At 52.3% G+C, this 20,514-nt stretch overlaps 1 protein-coding gene across 5 annotated transcripts in view; it reads left to right on the top strand.

Annotated features, from left to right (window-relative positions):
- Positions 1-8,200: 8,200 nt before the first annotated feature.
- P4HA2 (prolyl 4-hydroxylase subunit alpha 2) overlaps positions 8,201-20,514 on the top strand; it is a 34,252-nt gene continuing 21,938 nt past the window's right edge. For 2 of the 5 annotated variants that reach the window (XM_033096763.1, XM_033096766.1), the window contains exons 1-5: positions 8,201-8,302; positions 8,862-8,999; positions 16,902-17,001; positions 17,686-17,782; positions 18,174-18,325. In XM_033096763.1, the coding sequence (XP_032952654.1) occupies positions 16,902-17,001; positions 17,686-17,782; positions 18,174-18,325 (349 nt within the window). In that variant the 5' untranslated portion in view covers positions 8,201-8,302; positions 8,862-8,999. Of the gene's footprint in view, positions 8,303-8,387; positions 8,530-8,861; positions 9,000-16,877; positions 17,002-17,685; positions 17,783-18,173; positions 18,326-20,514 lie in introns of those variants that run through there. The other 3 variants (XM_033096765.1, XM_033096764.1, XM_033096767.1) reach the window with 3 other exon arrangements.

The following is a 20,514-nucleotide window of genomic DNA, read 5'->3' as shown; positions in this document are numbered from 1 at the left end:
CCTGGGGAACATCTCTGCCCGCCTCAGTTGCTCTTGCTTATGCAGCTCTAGGCATCGGTCCCAGCAAGGTCTTGGCAGGTTGGAGGGATAGGGCACAGACAGGATCAGGCCCTGAAGGGCTCTTAGAGCAAGACTGGAACTGCTCCTTCACGGGGTGTCCACGATGGGCTCCGTGCGCCCCCTGCTGGCCCTCTTCGTTTTTGCAGCTGTAGCTCTGGGCAGGACCTGAGCAGCAGAATTCCCTCAAAGGGTTCTCAGGCTCCATGGTCTTTGCCCTGGGACACAGATAACTGCTGGTGTCCCAGGGTGGAGTGCAGAGAAAATCCCAGGTCTTTATGAGGGGAGGGAGTCAGCCTAGCTTACAGTTGTTGGGTGATTGTTGAGGTGAGAGGGCACTGCTTGCCCCTATCTGCTGTTGCACAATAGTGTCGGATGGTCCAGCTGTTGTGGGAAAGCCATCTCTCCGCCTTCACTATCTGAATCATTCACACTTCAGCCAGGGAGATGCCCTGCTCCCCTTGCAATTCTGGTTCCTGCAGTGATGGAGGTGAACATTTTCCTAATTCCAAACTTCAACTGGCTTTCAGGGGCCAGGATAAGGTCCCTGGGGTTTTGGTTCAAAGTAAACATAGGTTCTGAGTCAGAGTCATGGTTGAGGACAGAGCCAGAGTACACAGCACAGAACCTTCTCCTTGTCATGTGGGAGGCCAAGTCCCACAAGCTCGTGCATGCACACATGTCCCTGTGTGCATGTGTACATGTGTGTGGCCAAGTTTTTCTGACTTTCAGACAGTAGAGGTACAGGGGTCATCAAGTTTCTCACAGATTTATGCAAATGTTGGAGACAGGAAAACATGTGGAAACCTATAAAAAAGAAAATATAAATACTAAATGCTAGCAAATGTAGCATTATGTCATGGAAAGAAGTCAACTGTGGCTGAGCCACATTCTTACTGTAAATATAAGATGTACTTAATTTGTGGGTGTGTTGGAATATGTTTGATGTGGTGTGAGGTAGTCAGGGCCTCTAGAGGAATGAGTACCCTGGCACCCCCGGGGTTAGTCAGAGTCTCCAGCAGTGTCCCACAGGCCAGAAGACAGGGCTTACCAGCAAGTGTCTACTCGAGGGACTGGGGGAGACTCAGAGCCTCAGCCAGAGCTGATACACGCAGGATAATTGAGGGCAGGAGAAAGCCCACAGGAGAAGTTGGGGGATCCTTGAGGCAGGGGTAAGCAGGCCACAGCCACCCAGGTGACAGGCTCCTGTGATTATGTGGAGGTAGTGATTTCATACAAATGAGCAAAGGATACCGCTTTTTCAATTTACTCTATTTCTACCTACTGGAAAGTTGTTGTAACGCATATGCAAATTTACAATGTCTGTGATGGGAAGGGAGCCCCGGGCTTGTGCAATACAGAATTTGCACAGCTTGACTGGGCTAGAGTCACTCATGGATAGATTGTCCAACAGCCATCTCACTCCAAAAAGAATATAAAATGACTTGCAAACATGTATCACTATAGCAAGAGGAAGTGCGTTCATTTAAAAATAAGAGGGGGAAATGAGGCACAGGGAGAGAGGAAGGGTGGTGTTAGTGAGTTAGTGCTGAGACCATCATTAAATGGGTGGTTATCTTGTAGTGGAAGGAGTCTGACGATCGAGGAAAGCAGACACTGTGATTAGAATTCCTTCTTAGTTTGGAACCCCGAAGGGTGCCGGCATGTTTTCTGGGGTTAGCCACCTCGCTCCCCATTTTTGTGTTGTCCGGGGGCTGCCACTAATTTCCTTTAGGAGGGTCTGCTCTGGGGCTACAGGGCTGAGGGAGCCAAAGGGGAAAGACCCCATTTTGGGTGAGGAATAGGGCCTCATCCAGAAGAGAGAGCTCAGAATGGGAGCAGAGCATTCAGTCAGTATTTGTTGAATAAATGAATGAGTGAGTGGACACAGCCATTCCTATTTCACCTCTTTATTAATTCTTTTTTTTAAAATAAATTTTATTGAGGGACAGTGTGTTTCTCCAGGGCCCATCAGCTCCAAGTTGTTGCCCTTCAATCTAGTTGTGGAGGACGCAGCTCAGCTCCAAGTCCAGTTGCCGTTTTCAATTTTTAGTTGCAGGGGCGCAGCCCACCATCCCATGTGGGAATTGAACCAGCAACCTTGCTGTTGAGAGCTCGTGCTCTAACCAACGGAGCCACCCGGCCCCCCTCTTTATTAATTCTTAAATCTGTTCACTTTTCTCTATGTGCGTTGCTATTCCCCAGTTCTGATCGCACCACCAGCTGTCATCTAGACTCTGCACCAGCCTCCTCTGCAGTCACATGCAGGCTCTGCTCCTCTGTCTCCCCCCTCCCCAACAGAGGAGAGACCGGGTGCTCTTCCTAAATCTCAAATTGGACCCTGTTCCTCTCTGGCCTTCACTCTGGGGTGCTGTTCCCTGCTGGCAGCATTACATCTAAATGCTTTTTAGTGGCCCATAAGGTCTCAGGTGACCTGCCCCTGGCACCTCTTCAGCCTCACCTCTTATTTTTCCTTTACCCTCTGCTTCTACTTTTACTATTTTTTATTTAAAAAAAATAGTAAAACCACTGAACTTTCAGCCATTTAAATAGTAGCTACGTGAGATGTCCAATAGCTATCCCAACCCACGCTTCATCCTCACCCATCCCTAATCCCCACCCAGCCCCAAGGTGGGCTCAAAGCTGGGGGGCGGGAGGGGCTTCTGTATTGTAATACTAATGATTTTTTAAAGCGTGCATCAAAACATCAGGATTTGTAAGCACCATATCTAGCTAATTCCTGGCCTCTCTGGGCATTTGCACCAGCCGGGAGCTTCTTGCCCAAGACAGAAGGCGTGAGGGAGGGGTGAGGAGAGAAGCCAAAGTCTAAGCCTGTCTCTACCATGAGGGCCTGCCCTGGACCTGCTGGGTAATTACAGCTCCCAAAGGCCCCGGGCCTTTCTCCACCCAGTAATGACAGCCCAGCCTGTGCTGGCTCTGCTGTCTTGGGCCGCAGGCGTTCATCGGGGAGGCAGCTGGGAGGGGTCTTATAGCTATTCTATGGGGCCTTGCTCATCTTTTGCATGCATCAAATAGGTCAAGGATTTGTAGGGGGGCAGTCTCTAAGGACCCACTTGGCCCAGGGCTGGCCCTGCAGATTCTGCTAGATTCTTTCCCTTGCCCAGGGTCCTGCGCCTGCCGGTAAGACCAGACTGCCGGTAAGCCACTAGGTGGCTCCACCCAAGCCGCACCTCGGGCCTCTGTTCTTAGCCTGGAGTTAGAAAGCTGGGTAGATTAGGACACACCCAGTTTTTCTTCAGTCTCTAAAGGGAGGAAACTGGGAAACTGGGGGGGGGAGGGTTGGCCCCAGAACCTAGTGCACAGTTGTATGCTGAATGTGTTGCCAGGTATAGATGCGTGTCAACATGTATAATTCCCTCTGTGTGGCTGTGTGGCATTGGTCGATCCTGGGGACTCTGGTCTGGGGAATTCCATGGAATGACCAGGTTCTTATAAACCCTGACCAATCCTCCAGCTGCTGTGGCGGTCGCCAGGGCCGGCAGGAGTCATCAGCAGTCAGGGAGGCCTCAGCACTGAGTGGTGGAAGCCTGCCCCCATCCCTTCCCCAGGGAGGGGGTCACAGGTGAGTGGGGAAGGCAGGGGCAGGGCAGGCTGAGGAGGCCTCTGGTGAGAGGGAAAGCCTGCACCCCACCTGCCCTCCCATTCATTCAGTTACCTGTCCACCCAGCACAGATATTTTTGCCATTCCTTCTGGAGAAACACCAGGTCATTCCCTTGAGGTGGAGGTGGTGGGGAGACAATTTTAGCCTGCTTTGAGGAGCCATTGGCCAGGGATACCACTTGGGGCAACATGGGAGTAGGGCCCCAGTTGGCAATGCTCCTAGCTATGCTGGAGTCAAAAGTGGCAGTCCATACCTGATCGTGAGCCTGTGGAGGGTCTCTAGGACTGGGACTAAGCAGGCAGTACCTCTTTCCACAAGCCTTCACCAGTCGGAAAGGGCTGGACTTTTCCCTCCTTAGACAAGGTTGCTGTATGGACCTCTGTTCTCCTGCTAGTTTTCCCCACTAAACAGAGCTTATTTGATATTTGTGGTCCCTGAATCGCCAGCCAGGGCTTCAAGTGGTACCCAGCAAATGTTTGTGGAGTGAATGCATGAATGAACACAATAGAACCCAAACAAGAAGGGAGGTGTGGCTTTGTTCACACAATGGATTTGGGGAAAATGAGTGTTTCCCCAAATGGCTGTTGATTCATTAAGTGACACACAATGGGTGTATTTAGTGATGTCTGCTGGAGGCCACAATAATGGGTGGGATGTTCATTCATTCATTCATTCATTTATTCATTCATTCATTCATGTATTTTTGTTCCCAACTCCCTGTCCAGGTCCTGGGTGCCAGGCCCTATGCTAGAGCTGGAGACACAGTGATGCACAAGACAGAGGCAGCCCACCTCCCTGGGAAGGCAAAATGGTGAAGGAAGTAGACGTGGATGTCAGGTAGCATGTACGAAATTCATCCATAAGGAGCTAGAGGGTCTATACAGAGATCTGGCTCAGGCTGGGCCCAGAGAAGGCTTTCTTTGGGAACAATCTTTTTGGGGAGGAGTGTTCTAAACAGGAAGAATGACACAGTCAAAGGCCATGGAACTGAAAAATGCCCTGGGCGCTGGATCATTGAGTTTGAGGCTGCACATGGTAAGAGAGGCCATCAGGGACACCTTTGAGAGGTTCTATATATGGAATTGACATGATCACAATCATATTGTTAGAATATCACTCTGCCTACCGAGTGGAATTAGGCTAGGGGGAGTTGAATGGAAGCTGTGGGCCAGGATGGACTGTCCAGGTGGGAGATGATGGTGTCCTGAATTTGGACTGTGGCTGCAGGAATGGAGAGCAGTAAGTGAACTGAGAGACCCACCAGGTAATATCTACAATGGGGGAATGTGGTGGGGAAGAAAATGGAAACGACTGGGAGATGTTGATTTCATTTCCTGAGGTATGGGAAATGCTGGAGCAGGAACATTTTGGGTGGCGTGGGTAGGGTGTGGGGAGATAATGAGTTTGTCTATCAAGTGGCCACAAAGAAAAGACTATGTGGGTTTGGAGCAGACCTGGGCTAGAGATTCAGAACCTAGAATCATGGATTTACATGGGCCCAGTAGCTCCTGGAGGGCATGAGGGAATTTCAGATGTAGATGGTTGAATAGTGGCCCCTAAAAAGATATGTCCATGTGGCCTGGACCCTGTGAATGTGATCGTATTTGGAAAAAGGCATTTAGCAGATATAATGAAGAATTATGAGATGAAATTATTCTCATTACATGGGTGAGCCCTAAATCCAATGAAAAGTATCCTTAGAAGAGAAGAGAAGATGCAGACACTGAGGAATGGGGGTGGGGTGGGTCCCGGACTCTGAGGCCTTGTGGAGGCCTTAGTCAGTCCTTTGGCTACTGCTGTGTGGAACAAGGCGTTAAAGAGACACGCATCGTTTCATGTAGGCAGCAAACATTTATTTGCGGTAGGGGCTGAGGATATGATGATGGGCAAAAACACATATAACTGACATATTCCTGGAGCTCCCAGGCCAGGTGGTGGTGATGGTGGGGTAGATATTAATCAAACAATGATTCAACTACATCAACTGTGGCAAGTCCTACAAAGCACACAGGGCATGAGAGGCTGTTCTAGGATGTGTTGACCTGGTCAGGGAAGTGAGGAAAATCCCTCTGAGGGCATCAGGAGGGTTTAATTGGGAAGGAAGGAAATTTTTCTAGATAGAAGGAACAGCATATGCAAAGGCCTGAGACTGGGTGGCAGAGGGTGGGGGGGAGAATGGCTGGAAGGACTGGAGGAGGTCAGTGTGTCTAGAGAAGTGAGCAGGGACCAAACCATGTGGGGCCTTATAGACCACTTTTAGGGTTTTCCCTAAGAACAATGCAATTTACTAAGCTGACAGTGATGGGCTCAGATCTGCATATTGAGATCACTCTGGCTGCAGTGCAGAGGGGAGGTGGGAGAAAACAAGAATGGAGAGGAGCAGCCAGCCAGGAAACTGGAGAGAAATGGATGGAGTAGAGAAAGTTTTAGGTAGTAGGACTGAACGGACATGGGATATGGAAGGATAGGGTCTAGGGGTGAGGCAGGTGGTGCTGAGCATGATTTCCAGGCTTCTGGTTAGGTAACCAATGCGGGGTGGGATGGGGGGTGGGATGGGGTGGGGGGGAGTTCCTTCGGTGAAGCAGGGAATACGGGAGGCCTGGAGGGGGAAGGGAGAAAGCATGAACTCGCTGCTGGACATGTTGCAATTGAGATGCCTATGGACGCTCAAGTGGAGATGTAAGACTCTTCAGTGAATTATGTAATTCTGGAGTTCAAGAGTCAGGGGAAGCGTAGAGAGAGAAATTTGTGCGTGATCTGTGTATAGGAAGAAATTATAGAAAGAGAAGAGGGAAGTACAGCGCCTTGGTCTGAGCTTTGAGGAACTCCCAACCTTTACTGACTAACGGGGAGAAGGGGAGAGGAGGATGTGCTGGGTGGGGGTCGGGGGTGGAGGGTGGGCAGAGGGGGCTAGAGAGAGTGGTGGAAAACCAAGGGACATGAGTGTTCCAGGATGGCAGTGGTCGGACTCTGTGGGAGTGTCAAACGCCGCTGGGGGCTTCAGCAGATGAGGACTGAAGAGTAGTTGTTGAATGTAGGACCTTGGAAGTTACAGAGAGTTTACTGAGACCTGGTTTGGTGTTGTGAGCGGGCCAGAAGGCCCACTGAAGGTAGCTGAGGGATGGGAGGGAAGTGAGGATGAGGAGACAGACCACTCTCTCAGGGGACTTTGCTGTGGTTGAGGAGAGAGACCCTGCAATAGTTGGTGGGGTCGAACGAGGGTTTTTGTTTCTTTTCCTTCTATAGTACAGGCTTGAATATATTTATAGGTCAAGGGAAGGATCCAGTTGAAAGGGGGAGGCTGAACATTCAGGAGGGAGAAAGGATTATCCACAGGGCAAGCTCCCGAGACAGGGGACAGGATGGGAGGATCTGGGCAGACAGGGTGGCATAACAGGATGTAGCAGATGCAGGAAGGTTTCTGTTTGGTTTTAGCTGAGCTCTGGCTAGTGGCTGACGCAAGTCCAAACAGAGGCTCATTCCGTTTTTTATGTGTGTTGTGTGTATTTCTGTGTGTGTACTCGTGCCTTCCCCTGGTCTGGACTGCCAGCCTGGAAAGTGTGTATAGGGAACATCCTCATAAGGCCTGGGCAGAAGCTGGACACCTCCCACTCTGGGCAAGCTCCCTGATGAGATTCTCAGATGGTGTTTCCCATCATTCACGTCCAGGAAGGTTCACAGAGCAGGCGTGGGAACCTGGTTGGCCACCAGGGCCTGGTCCAGTTCAGGCTGAGATTTGCTGCATCCCTGCCTTCATTCCCTCCCAGACTGGACTGGCTGAAGAAGTGTCCACTGTTTTTGGCCCATGTTATATGGAAGGGATTGGGCAAACCAAGGGGTAGCCTCAGTATGCGAACACTCTCCCATGCCCCCAGTCTATGATGGGCTCCCTTCTCATCAACCCATCACCTACACATTTATCAGGAGGAGGACTGCCTGGCCCAGAAGTCGGAATCCCTTTGGAAGCTTGACTCTGGGGGGTGGACACCAGGTACCTAGTCTTCTTCAGGGCGTTCTCCACTGCTGTGTCCGGTCCCCTGTTATCCGGGCTCCCTCCCGGGCACACTTTCCCCCCACCTTCCGGTGGTGATCATGGGGGCGGGGGCAGAAGCCCTCTGTACCCAGGAGGACCACCAAGGCACGAGCTAAGGCCACGCGAGTCCGCCAGCACCCAGGGACGCTCCCCTTAAGGTACGGGCTCCAGGATCGGGTCGCGGGCCCTTCTGCAGCCGCCCGGGGGCTGGGGAGGAGGGCGGGGCGAGTCCCACAGGTGGGAGCCGGGTTAGGGGAGGCGGGCGCGGCGTACGTGCGGCCGGCGGCGGGCCACATGAAGGGCGCGCAAGCGGCTCCCGCCTGGCCCGAGGCCCGCTCCCTGCTCCCGCGCCATGGGGCTGCCCGGGCCTTCCCCGGGATCGCTGGCGGTGGCGACCCGTGGCCGAAGCTCGCCGCGCGCGGAGCAAGGGGCCCGGCCCGCTCGGGGGCGGGAGGTGGGGACGTGGCTGCGGCTCAAGCGGGCGGAGCCCGGCCGCGGCGGGAGGCGGAGCAGCCGAGGGAGGAGGTGCTGAGCGGGCCGGGCGCCGCCACGGGAGGTTCTGGAAACGCCGGGAGCGGCGCGTGTCCAGGTGAGCGCCGTGCCGGCTCGGCCTCCGGGTCCGCCGCGGGGCTCCGGCGCAGGCCTGTGTCGCCGGGCGGTGCGTCGAGCCCGCGCGGGGCAGGGGGTAGGGGACCAGGGGTCCCGCCGCTCGCATGGCAGCCCGGGCCGCAGCCCCGCGCCCGCCGCCCTGTTTCTACACCCGTCTGGGTTTCTGTCCCGCCGCCTGCGTCCCCTCCCCGGGCCCAGGGTGGTAAGGTCAGCGGCGCTCTTCCTGTCTGTCCCCTCGGCGGCCGCGCCAGGCGGGGAACTTGGCCGCCCTGCCTTGTCAGGCTCCCCGGGAAGGGGCGGCCTGGCCCCGAGGCCACAAGTTGGAGACGAGGCAGGGGCGTGGGCCAGGCCCTGAGAGGCAGCTTCACGTTAGTGAGGTCCACCTCACCGCCTCCGGAGGGCAAAGGGCTGGGAGTCTGTGCTTTGATACCGCAGGGTCCAGCTTGGTGCCCATTAAGACAGGCTGTTGTATGGGAAAGTTTTGTGTTTTTTTTTCCCCCCTGCAGAATCCCTTTCGAATCTGTGTTGTTTTTCCTCAGCAACTGCGGAGACCTGTTATAACGACTTAACTAATTCAACAAACGGACCCTTCTGTGAGTCAGAAACTCTAAGGGGTTGCTAGCCCAGTGGGGCAGACTGACTGGAAGACCAAGAAAATCCAAGCTCAGAGCCGTGTGGTGAGTGTTGTGCTGGGAGGGAACACAGGGGCTATGGGTACTTGGTAGAAGACAGGATGCTTCAGGCCAGAGGGCTTCCTCGAGGAGGTGACTCATGAGCTGGAATGGTGTAAAGAGTAACCCGGACAGAGGAACAGCCTGTGTGAGCAGGAGTAGACCTGGGCTCTCTAGTGGAAATAAGGTGATGCGGGAAGGGACACTTTAGGGGATAGCTGCCCATGGACCCACAAGAGCTGCAAGTGAGAGGACAGTTCCTAGAACTGTGCCCTGCAGGTGGAGGGTGCTCAGTGAACCCTGCAGCATGAGAGTGGATCAGGGTGCTTCCTTCTTCAGGACAGCATAGGTGCGTGCCTGGCCTCTGCATTCTAATCTGACACCTTTAAGATGGTGTAGAAGAACATTAGAGTCCCTCCCAAGACTGAGACTGGTGTCTTCTGCTGTCATGACACCTACGGCTGGTGCCTGACAGTCTCAGCCCTCCTGCAGGAGATCCTGGCCCGAGAACAAGGGTTGGGGGAATGTCACTTTGTATTCTAAGACGTCTCAGGTTTTGTAGAGATCCACTGTCCACCTAAGGGTTTATAGAATGTTTTTGCATGGTTGAGTTCTTGTCTGTTAAATGTACCAAGATTTCCTTTGGCTTGTGCTTAAACTGCCCCTGAAGTATCCAGTCTCTTACTGGTTCTGGGCCTCAGGACTCAGCATTTTTGTTCACTGCTCCCACTCATGAGATCTTTGAGCTGTGAATTCTTCTAGTGTCTTCTTATTCTCAGATGGCCAAACATGTCCACTGTGCAGCCCAGCCAAGGGAGCCACGTAGCAAGGATGGAGTGAGTTGGCTGGGGGCCTCAGCCCAGAATGTTGTCATACTGGGCCACCCTAGTTCTCTGAGAGCTCAGCAGGCAGACATGGTGACAACTCGTCTGTGGTTTGTGATCGTAGTCCCTTCGCCCTTTTGCAGGCTCTGAAGTGGGGTGCCTGGGAGAGTGCTTACTTTGTTGCTTGGTTAGTGTGGCTGCAGCTGATCTCGTGTTTATTCTTTGAGTACCTCCTGTGTGCCTGGCTTCTGCTTAGAACATGTCTGGGGCCGGAATGAGGGAGGAGGCGGAGGAGGCGGCCGAGGTGGTGGCACTGTTCTTACCCGTGGGTAGCTCATCTCTCTGAGATTGCTGCTTCACACTACACGGGCAGCTGGCCATGTGCCAGAGGAAGAGCGCAGAGTGTCAGTGCTTATTAGAAAGAGAGACTGCTCGGGTGCAGCCCTGAGAAATGAGTGGGGTGAGGGAATCGGGGGTCTACTCATTTCCGGGGAGAGCCTCACTTTTTGACTCTGCCCTCCCACAATCTTGGGAGGATCTGAGGCTGGATGCAAGACCTTGGCCGGTTTATGGCCACGTTGGCTGATAGTGTGCATTGGGCTGGTGGGTGTGTCCCTGGCTCCTGGGAGCTGTCAGGAGTTTAATTTTATGCAGATGGAGGTTGGCAGGAAATGCTATGATGCAGGCACGTGCAAGCCCGGACAGAGTGCTAGAGCGAGAGTTAATCTGAAAAAGTTGCTCGAATCTAGCAATTTGGACTTTTGAAGTGCCCCAGGGTGGGACATCAGCCTGTCCTAGAGCAGAGAGAGCTGGTGGCTCCTGTGGCGTCTGGGGTTTGTGCTGGGGCTGTGGAATGAGGGATGTAGTTTTTATCCACAGAAGGAGCAGAGGGGAGTGAAAAGTCTGGTTTAGACTTGTTGGAGCCCTAGAAGAGAGTTTTTTGTTCAAGTGGTGTCATTGCAAGGCAGAAGATTAAGTGTTTGGGGAGTAAGTTCTTCATCTCAGATAGGATGTCTGAGCCCGATCCCAGACCACTGTCTGCTCTAGACCTTTCAGGAAGTGCTTGCTAGAATGTAGCCTGTGCTGTACCTGGCATTCCTGAGGGCCAAGCTGTGGCTGAGATCCTGAGGCCTCATACTTGTAGGAACTCAGAGCGAGCAGGTCAGAGGCATAGAAATATGTGAAATCTTAGAAATCTTAGAGTATTGGTTCAGTGTCTGGCCTTTTGCCGGAGAACTTTCCTGCCTTAGTGAGCTTTAGAGCCAGTAGTTGACAGTTCCAGGGTTGTTCCCTGTTGGCTATTGTGCTGCATTGCACCTGACTCCATTCTGTCCTGAGTTAATGTTTCATCTCTTTGCGCAGTCCTAGGACCTGGAGATCGATTGCCCAATTTCTGTCTTATTTTCCTCTTCATGGGTCCTTAGACGGGACCTTCGTCCTCTCTAGGGATCAGCTGGGCAGTTGGCTGCTTCAGGTCTGCTGATGTTCCTCCAATACCCTTGGTGCCGATGACTGGTATAAATTGTGTTTGGTGCTGCTGGGCTGCCCACTGACATCTGTCACCTCTTTAAGCCTCACAACAGTGCTAGGAAATGTAGGTCCTAATATTATCACCATTATGTAAATGGGGAAACTGAGGCTCAGAGAGACCTGTAACTTACCTAAGGTCACAAAGCCAGGAAGTTGATGGTGGAGCTGAGATGTATCTCTGGGGCTGTCTGACCCCAGGGCAGGTGTGCCTGCCCACTCTATGTGCTTCCTTGCCCTGAGCTGGGCTGGTCGGTCATTTGTGAGTGCCGTGATGTCTGGGGCAGGAGTGACTGCCACCTGAACTCAAGGCTACATGTTCCTGTCTTCTGGGTCCGTGTTGCTGTCTCTGCCTTCTGGTGGGATCCAGCCAGGGACCTCATGAAGCTGCTTTGTGAACCATGGTAAAGTCCTTGACCTGGGCAGACCTGCTCTGCCAGGGCAAAGTGTGGCGCCCCCTTTTGGGAGGCCCTTGTGCTGTAAGCCAACAGATGTTAACCAACCGGATTGAGTGGCAGCAGTGTCTAGCGGAAAGTGTGTTCTGCGTTTGAGTCTCTGCTCTGTCAGTGATTTGCTGTAGCATATCAGGTATGCACGAAACCCTCTCTCAGCCTCAGTTATCTATCTGTCTGAAACGGAGATGATAATATATCTAGTGTACAAAGTTTAGGTGAGGACCAGAAGGTAGAAATGAAAGATTTTTGGAAACATAAATAGTGGTTATTTTAGCCTTGCTCCCAGAAAACCGAGCCTGAGGCAGAGCTTAAGTGCTAAGTGCCTCCTTGGAAGGTAAGGGAGGGAAAAGGAAAGTTAAGTAGAGGAGGATGGGAAGCAAATGCAGACTGGTGTTTGAGCAGGCTGGCTGCCCTGCACAGACTGCACCAGTTGTTCAGCCATGAAGGCCACCTCTGGGCGAGCTGGCAGAAAGTCCATGCGGCAGAACAGTTTCCCAGTGGAGGCCTAGAGACGGAATTTATCTGTTTACCTCCTCTTCTTCTGCCGTCAGTCACTGGTTGGAGGAGTTATCACCTGCTGCTCCTCCAGTTGCACTAGAGGACCCTCCAGCAGCCACTGGAGAGGTGGGTGTGGCATGCCTTTGGAGACCGGAAGTAGTGGGAGGAGGCAGAGATTTTGGGGCCTGACAGTCTCCTCCACTGGGTCTGAGGCAGAGCAAGTGGCCCAGCGCCCAGGAGACAGGTGAGGCCAAGAGAGTACGAGGCGGTACGTCAGATGCACCCAGTACAGTGATGTGTGGATTTTGTGCTCGTGTGGAGTTCCTTCTTGTGAGTTAGTCTCACCTAGACTGCCAAGTCTCTGCCGTGATGGTGACTGAAAATCCAGCTTGGCTTTTGCACGTTGATTTTTACAGCCTTCTCTGCTACTTCATTGCCTCTTACTGAAGCAGGACACTTTGTGCTTTTGATGGTTCCTGAGTGGGAAGTACAAATCTACATTGGTTCATGGACCAGATAGAGAAAGTGTAAGGATAGATACAGGTGAACACCTAGGCTTTGTTAGGTTCTCAGTGAAGGAGATTTTTCATGTGAGGTAGCAGTTGAAGGTATGAAACTTGGAGTCATGAGATGGTGCTGGAGAGGGTGGTGGGGCCAGGTCACATGCAGAGTCAAAAAGGCCCTAGCGCTAAGGAGTTTGGACTTTATCCTGAGGGCAGGGGAGAGCTTTTGGAGGATTCTTAGGGAGAGAGAGGGCTGCAGTAAGCCCTGCTGGATCCCTTGTAGAGCAGAGGGGGGTGGCAGGCCAGATGAGGTGAGAGACCAGTACAGGCAGGGGCAGCCTGGCTGCAGGAGGGAGTTGGGTGATGTCTGAGACACGACATCCTGTAAGGAGAGTGGGGTACCTCCCATTCTTCCTTGGGGTGCCAGTGACAGTACTTTGTGGGCCTCAGTGGACATCCACGTGCTTAGATGGCCGGGCCTCCTGGAGCCTCTGCAAACCTCCTCCTACGTTGAGCACGCATGTCCCCTTGGCTGCGCCGTCCCAGTGTTGGCCACACCACTGGGAGGCAGGGCCACTGGGGGCAGCCCTGTTCAGGCAGGTCTGGCTGCTTTTCAGAAGGCAGGCTGCCTCTTGTTCAGTGCCAAGCAAGACCTGTTTGTTCTCAGCAAACCCATGTTCTGTCTCTAGGCTGTTAAATACATTGTTAAAACTCAAGCTGTTGCATTTGGGTTGCAGCTGGGAGCTTGGCAGAGGTTCCTGCCTGATGAGGTAAGGAGAGAAGCTAAGGACGCTGCTGCTTTGCAGCTGGAAACATCTTTTCATGGCCATTTGGCCAGGTTGTAAATGTCCTTTCCAAAAAGAGCAGACTTGTAAGGGACTCTGATTGTATGTCTTGGAATTGCCCTGTGCTTAGAAACAGTGCCGGTCACCTGGTGGGTGGATCACTGTCACTGGGCTGTTGACAGGCTTTGGAGGACTTTGCTGTGGGGGTCCAGACGTGGGCTGCCAGGGCTGCTTTGGAGCCCATTGGAGAGGGCTTGCTTTGTTTTCTTTTCATTTTAAGCATATTAGAAAATGTGTTTTAAATTACCCATAGAGTTCCTTGTAGAAAGGTTAGGAAATAAAATTAAACATAAAAAGAAAGGTAAAATAATTTCACCAAGATACAACTAGATTTATGACTCTCTTCTTGCATATATATGTATATATGTAAATTTGCACATATATGCACATATCTACGTTTTTCCTTGTAAAAATGAAATCATAGAGTACATATTGTTGGGAGCCTGCTTTTCTCACTTAACAGGAAGCTTTGATCTTCTCCCAGTGTTAATATGCATATGGTATCCATTCTTATACATCCTATAACAATGTAAAATCTTCTGTTGTGGTACTTTCCTCACTTGAACAAATCTGTGGCAAGTATTATTTGTTGGGGACCTGATATGGCCCAGACATTGTTCTAAACTTGGGATGCAGCTCAAATAAAAGTCTGTATTGGTTTTCTGCTCAGGCTTGGTGCCACTTTGTTTTTCATAAAAGGAGGTTCGACATCACCCATTTCCAGGCCTGTTCAGCATGGATTTCTGAGGGTTCCTGGGAGGGCTCTCAGCAGCCCTGGGCACGTTGTGGCGGCACAGGGCAGGCACCCATCCTCTCGCCTACGTTGTCCTCAGCAAGCTCCGGGTACAGGCGTGAGATGGGATGGGGCTATGTAGGTGGTTGGCCTTCCCACACTCCTGCCACTTTCCACCCTGCCCCTGGTTTGATGACTTTTTGTACGAAGCCTTTAGTGTTCCGGAGCCTGAGATCAGAAGAAATGGGGTGCGGCTCCAGGTCCCCCTGCCGGGGATGGCAGTGTGGACTGCAGCAGTCTGGGGGCTGCTTGGGGTGCCTGACTCTCTGGGCCAGCAGAGTCGTCGTCCTCCTCCTCCGTCAGAGCAGCACTTTGCAGGCTCCTGGTAAGCCGTTTCCACAGAACCCCATCTGTGATTCTTTGGGGCTCTGCCTGCAGCCTGGATGTGTGGATGGGCTCGGTGGAAGCCAGACAACACATTCCAGAGAAATGACAGCTGGTATTCATGTAATGAAGGAACCTGGCTGCTTTTTCCTACGTGCTGTAAGGCATGAGCCATGGAAAGTATCACCAGCGTGATTTGAAAGGAACGGAGAGGTTTCTCCCTCCCTTGAATTTGTTACCTGATCTCTGAAGAGGTACGCCACTGCAACTGCCGACACAATAGGGGAGAAGCATGGGGCCCCCCTCTTCCAAATGTGTCTGGTCTGGTCTCCCGCTTATGCCCTGCTCTCCCATCAGCCTGACGGGCAGTCAGCTGGTCCCTTTGCCGTCCACAGATCCAGGCTCCTGGCCCCGGGTTTTTACTGTCCCTCCCTATATACATACAGAATATGCGCTCCTGAGCTAGTCCAGCCTCTTGAGAGATAAGGAACAGATACCACCTGTCCCCCGTGAAAGAGGCTTGTGTAAGCAAGAAGAGAGGCCTTCTGGAGTCCTGGCAAGGATTTGCAGTATGGTGGGCCTGGAGCAGACCTGTAGCTGGAGCACAGAGGACCTGGACTCCACGTCAGGGCTAGCTGGACCTGTTCCCCTCTCACAGTGACTTGCTTTCCTCTGCCACCCTCACTCCATGGTGGATCCCTTAGCGCAGCACTCCCGACCCTGCAGTAGATTCTGGGCTGAAAGATCTTGTCCCATGTATCTGGGCCCCCAACACCCAGGGCACTGATGGGCTTGTGGCCGGCTCTGCAGACATTGGGCAGAGGCCTGAACAAATGAGGTCATTCATTTATTCTCTTCCTGACACAGGAACCATTCTGGGGGTGGGGGTTGGGGTTGGGCTTCTCTGAACCCAACCTGGAACACAGTGGGTGGGAATTGCTTCTGAAAGCCTGAGGTGAAAGAGGGTGGGTGTGCTGTATGGCTCATTGATGACCACGGCAGGCAAAAAACTGATGAGCTGGCATTAGGCAACTCAGACTTAGAGTTCTGTTAGGTAAGGCTTCCATTTTGGGGGGGAGCATTTGACTTCCCTTTATTTTCCTTGTCTCCGTAAATTTCCAGTGGGGCTTGGCTGAAGTGGAGCAGCAAGAGGAGGGCCTGGCAGAGCTGGTCTCAGATGGTGCTGGTCCCCCAGCATGCTCTGGGCTGTGTGGCTGAGTGTGAGATGATGTCCGAAGCGACCCTTGTGTACTTAGGTGCCCTGCCAGTGGGCTTGCCCCAGGTTGTGCCTGCTGCCTTCAGAGCTGGGTCTGGCTATTTCTAGGCCACTGGGAAGGTACAGTGGCAGCAGCCCCGCCTCGTCCCAGGTTTTGGCCCTACATGGCTGATTTATTTTTGTATCCCGAGTGCCTAGCTCAGTGCCTAGCATATGTGGGTCTTTAGTAAATATTTATGAATGGTGACTCGTCAGTGAGGACAGTGTCTGCCTCACTACAGGAAGAGCAGTGTCTGCCCAGAGTTCCCGCTGCTAGCCTGCTGTCGCTGTGGCCTTATGCAGACTGGCAATGGGCAATTTTATTCCTTTTCTGGCCAACCATCTGCTCTACACCTCCTTTTGAGTGTGGGTCCCCTGGAACATATGGTGTCAAGTTCTTTTTCTGTCACTGTTCCTCCTGTGCTGTAAACCTTCTTGTGGGCAGGGGCTGCGTGGCCAGGGGCTTCCCAGCACATGGCACTATCCTGGCACATGTGTTGGAAGGAAAGACAGAAATAGACAAGCAGTCTGTGAAACAAGAAGGGATGGGCCAGAGTCTTGGACTTACAGACTATTAGAACCAGAGGTGATTCCCCCATGCAATTCAGCCTTCCCATGTTGCCAGTGGTTACCAGGAGCCCAGAGGGCATGTGACGTCCTAGAGCAGGGCCCAGAATTGAGCACACATCACTGCTTCCACAACCTGTATTCTTCCCACTGGTGATGCTGAATATCCTTGATTTCTGTGTGCTAGGTCAGGATTTTGGCATGTTTGAATGTATGTATATGTGCATACGTGTGTGTGTGTGTGTGTGTGTGTGTGTCCTCACCTAAGTTGCTTTTTTTTTTTAACGGTTCAGTGACTGTCACTGAATACCTTGCAGATGCTGTGCTCTGTGACCATGAAACTCCGGGTGTCTGCATTGCTGGTGGCCTGGTTTGGTGTCCTGGGCTGTGTGCAGGCCGAGTTCTTTACCTCTATCGGTATGTACCAACAGGACTGTCATCTACCTGAGCAATCTTTGGCTCAAGTGCCAGGGGACGTCACTGCCTGAAGCCTGTTCTCATTCAGGGTGGGATGGCTTCACTCACTGGTTTTGACCGGTTTGATGGAGAGTGGGACTTGCAGAGTTGCTGTTTCCCGCTCTGTGGCCCTGATGACCTGGATGTCCTGTCTCAAGCAGGTCACCCTCCCTGGGACGTGCAGGCTGCTCCTGGCCTGCCTGGCCTTCCTGTCTTTCTTCCGGACCAGAGTGGTTCAGAGTGGTTGAGCACAGAACACACTGTGGCTGGTGGATCCAGCCCCTGTTCTCCTTCTGACTTAAAGTCTCAGCGTTTGTTTCCATGGGATGAAGCCTCCAGGATGTCCATGCCACAGAGATATGACCCAGCTGGGGGCGGTGGGACAATGAGATTTGGGGCTTCTTCCTTGAGGTGCCGGCAGTGCACTTACCTCAACCTCCCCTTGGGGCCTCTGCCTCTCTCTTCCTGAAGCTGGCGGCCAAGCTCATGTGAGCCTAGGTCCCCTTTAACTTCGAGTCGCCGTGGTCCCAGGAGAGCTGCCGTGCCCATGGCCCAGGGGACTTGCCTCGGTGCTGGTGTTCTGTGTGACAGGGAAGGGGGCTGGACATCTCCCACCCATTTCTCACTGGCCCTTTCTCCATGCAGGGCACATGACGGACCTGATTTATGCAGAGAAGGACCTGGTGCAGTCGCTGAAGGAGTACATTCTTGAGGAGGAAGCCAAGCTCTCCAAGATTAAGAGGTGTCCGATGTCCTAAATCCCCACCCCCACTCCCACCCCTACCCCCACCCTGAGTCAGCCCTCCAACCCGCAGGGACCCCTCCAGGGTGCTCATAAGAGGAAGCCCTTGAGAGGGCCCTGTGGGGCTGGCCTGGAGGTCCCTCCTCCAGAGTGGCTCTATGTGGGCTGAGCACTCACTGCTTTCTCCTTTCTATTGAAGAGCCTTTTGGCATACATTGCGGTCCCTAGCTCCTGTCTAGCTTAAAGCGCTGAAAGAATCTGTGGGGAGTTACTTGTATTCATTTTTTGTTGTCTCTTCATGAAGAGGGTCCTAAATCTCACAGGGAAATTACTAGAGGTCAAGACCCATGTGGATGGGTGTGTTAGTCTTTCTTTTCCTCTGGATCCACAGCTGGGCCAACAAAATGGAAGCCCTGACCAGCAAGTCGGCTGCTGACCCCGAGGGCTACCTGGCCCACCCTGTGAATGCCTATAAACTGGTGAAGCGGCTGAACACAGACTGGCCCGCCCTGGAGGACCTGGTCCTGCAGGACTCTGCCGCAGGTGAGGGATGGTGAGCAGGTACTTGGGCGAGCCAGTGCGTTTGTGTGCTCGCTCCTGGGGAGTGTGTGTATGAGCGTGGGTCTGGCTGGGCATCTGCAGTCTGTGAACATAAACCCTGACAGCTCCCAGCTCTCTCCCTCCTTTCTCTGTGGGAAGCTGGCAATTGGCTGTCCTTGTTTTTTAGTACGTAATAATAACCGGTTCTTGCTTTTTCCTAGTATTTTCACTTCCTTTTTTTTTAGTAGTGAATTTTTTCTATGTACACTTTAGTAATAATTTTTTTTTGGAAAATACAGAAACAATCACATGATAAAATTATAATTCTTAACCCAATTGCCTAGTGATAAACACTATTAAAATTCCAGTCTTTCTACACATGCAAATACATTTAAAAAAAATGGAACCATACATAGATACCAGGGGTGCAAACTCACTTGCTTTAAGGGAACAAGTGAATTAACAAAGGTGAGTTAAGTGGGCTGGGTGCTGGGGCCTCATCTAAATGCATTACTATTCATATATTATAGAAATAAAACATATCTGTTGGCAGATTTATGATGTAAGCATATACTGCTTTCCTGAACTTTGCAGCTTCTCTGTGTCCATTACATGTAATAGTTTTAATGGCTGGACAGTAATATGTCATACTGATGTTGTGTAAACTGTGGACGTGACATCGTTTCCAAATTGTCAGCAATCTTGTGTATATATCTTTGGTTGTTTTCTTAGGATACATTCCTGCAAGTGATATCTGCAGGTCAGATCATACACATTTTTAAAGCTTGAACTATTCTTGGTGCTTTCACTGTGGCAGTACTTTCTATACACTACCATTTTCCTCTCAACAGGAGATGGTGGGATGGGCCCTCCTGCCTCCCAGGCCTGCACTCAGCCCCCTGGACTCTCCCTGAGTTGGGAGTGTTGATTAACTTCAGACTAGTTGTCTCTATGGCTGAAGCGTTCCAGCCCACGTGGCCAGACTGGGCTGGGCTTGGCTGGGGACAGGCTGGCCTCTGGGGAGGGATTGGTGAGCTCAGACAGGCTGGCGTTGTGCCCAGTGAGCTCACTGCCTCCAGAAGCCGTGGCTGCCTTTCCCAGACCCCTGCCTTCCAGCTTGGGCCTGTAGCTCAGAACTGATTGTTCTGCCTGCACTGCGGGAGAACAAAGCTGCTAGGATGACCTCCCCGGATGACCTCCCGCTCTCCATTCTTCTCCACGCCCCACCCCCACCATCAACAGCTGGTTTCTTGGGAAAAACCTTCTCATTACCTGGAGGAGACAGGATAGGCCAATAAGGCATAGGTTGTTTTCACCTCTGACTTTCAGAGTTCTTGCTCCTGACATGTGGCTTTTTCTGGGGGCATGTATTCTTTTTCCTGGATTATAAACACTTAAGAGTCCCTGACCATGCAGTCATGAAGAAGACAGCATTGCAGCTTCTTGGTTCTGGGTCCCCAGACATGGCTAGAAGTAGGTAGGTGGTTGAGCCCGAGGTCATGAGAGTAGGCGGCTATGGGTGCTGCTGCTTTGGGGAAGAGGCCGGGAAGAAATGGCCTTGGAGTTCCCCTCCCAATTCTCAGCTCATGGACAGAATTGAAGCCACTGACTTAGCATGGGAGGGCCTGGCCCCCACCTGGAGTCTTGAGATTGAAAATGGTGCATATCTTCCTTACAGCAAGGGCTTGGAGTCCCAAAACATCCTCCTTTGGCTACTTCTGTGGTCTGGGCTCTCCCAGGCCCAGGCTGTGGTCTTAAGCATCACGATTGGGGAGCACCTGCCCTGAGCTCCTAGCAGGTCCGAGCAGTGGGGGAATACCCTAGAGAGCAGAGCAAGGCTCAGTGTGGTCTCGGGAGTCACCTCAGAGTTTGGCCTGGCCACGTGGTACCTCGTCTTTAATCTGAGGGTGTGTCGACAGTACCACATGCCTTCAGGACTGTCATCAGTTTTCTGGACGATAAGATAAGGGCCACTGGTCACTTGGGCTCCCTGAGTTGACTACCTCTGTCCCTTAGGCTCCTCAATCTGAGATATGGGCTGGAAGTCTGTGTTTACCTGGCCAGCCCAATAATCCTGGATCAGGGTTTTTCCTGTGATTCATTTTCCACTAGGTGGTCAGCACATCCTCCCTGAGTCCGCTCCTGTGCCCCTGTCAGTTACCCTCTCTGTCCTCTGTCTCTTTTATTTCCAC

This window comes from Rhinolophus ferrumequinum, chromosome 24, assembly GCF_004115265.2.
Source record: "Rhinolophus ferrumequinum isolate MPI-CBG mRhiFer1 chromosome 24, mRhiFer1_v1.p, whole genome shotgun sequence".
Taxonomy (NCBI): domain Eukaryota; kingdom Metazoa; phylum Chordata; class Mammalia; order Chiroptera; family Rhinolophidae; genus Rhinolophus; species Rhinolophus ferrumequinum.
The sequence above is the reverse complement of the archived record's forward strand: the minus strand, read 5'-3'. Positions and strand labels throughout refer to the sequence as shown.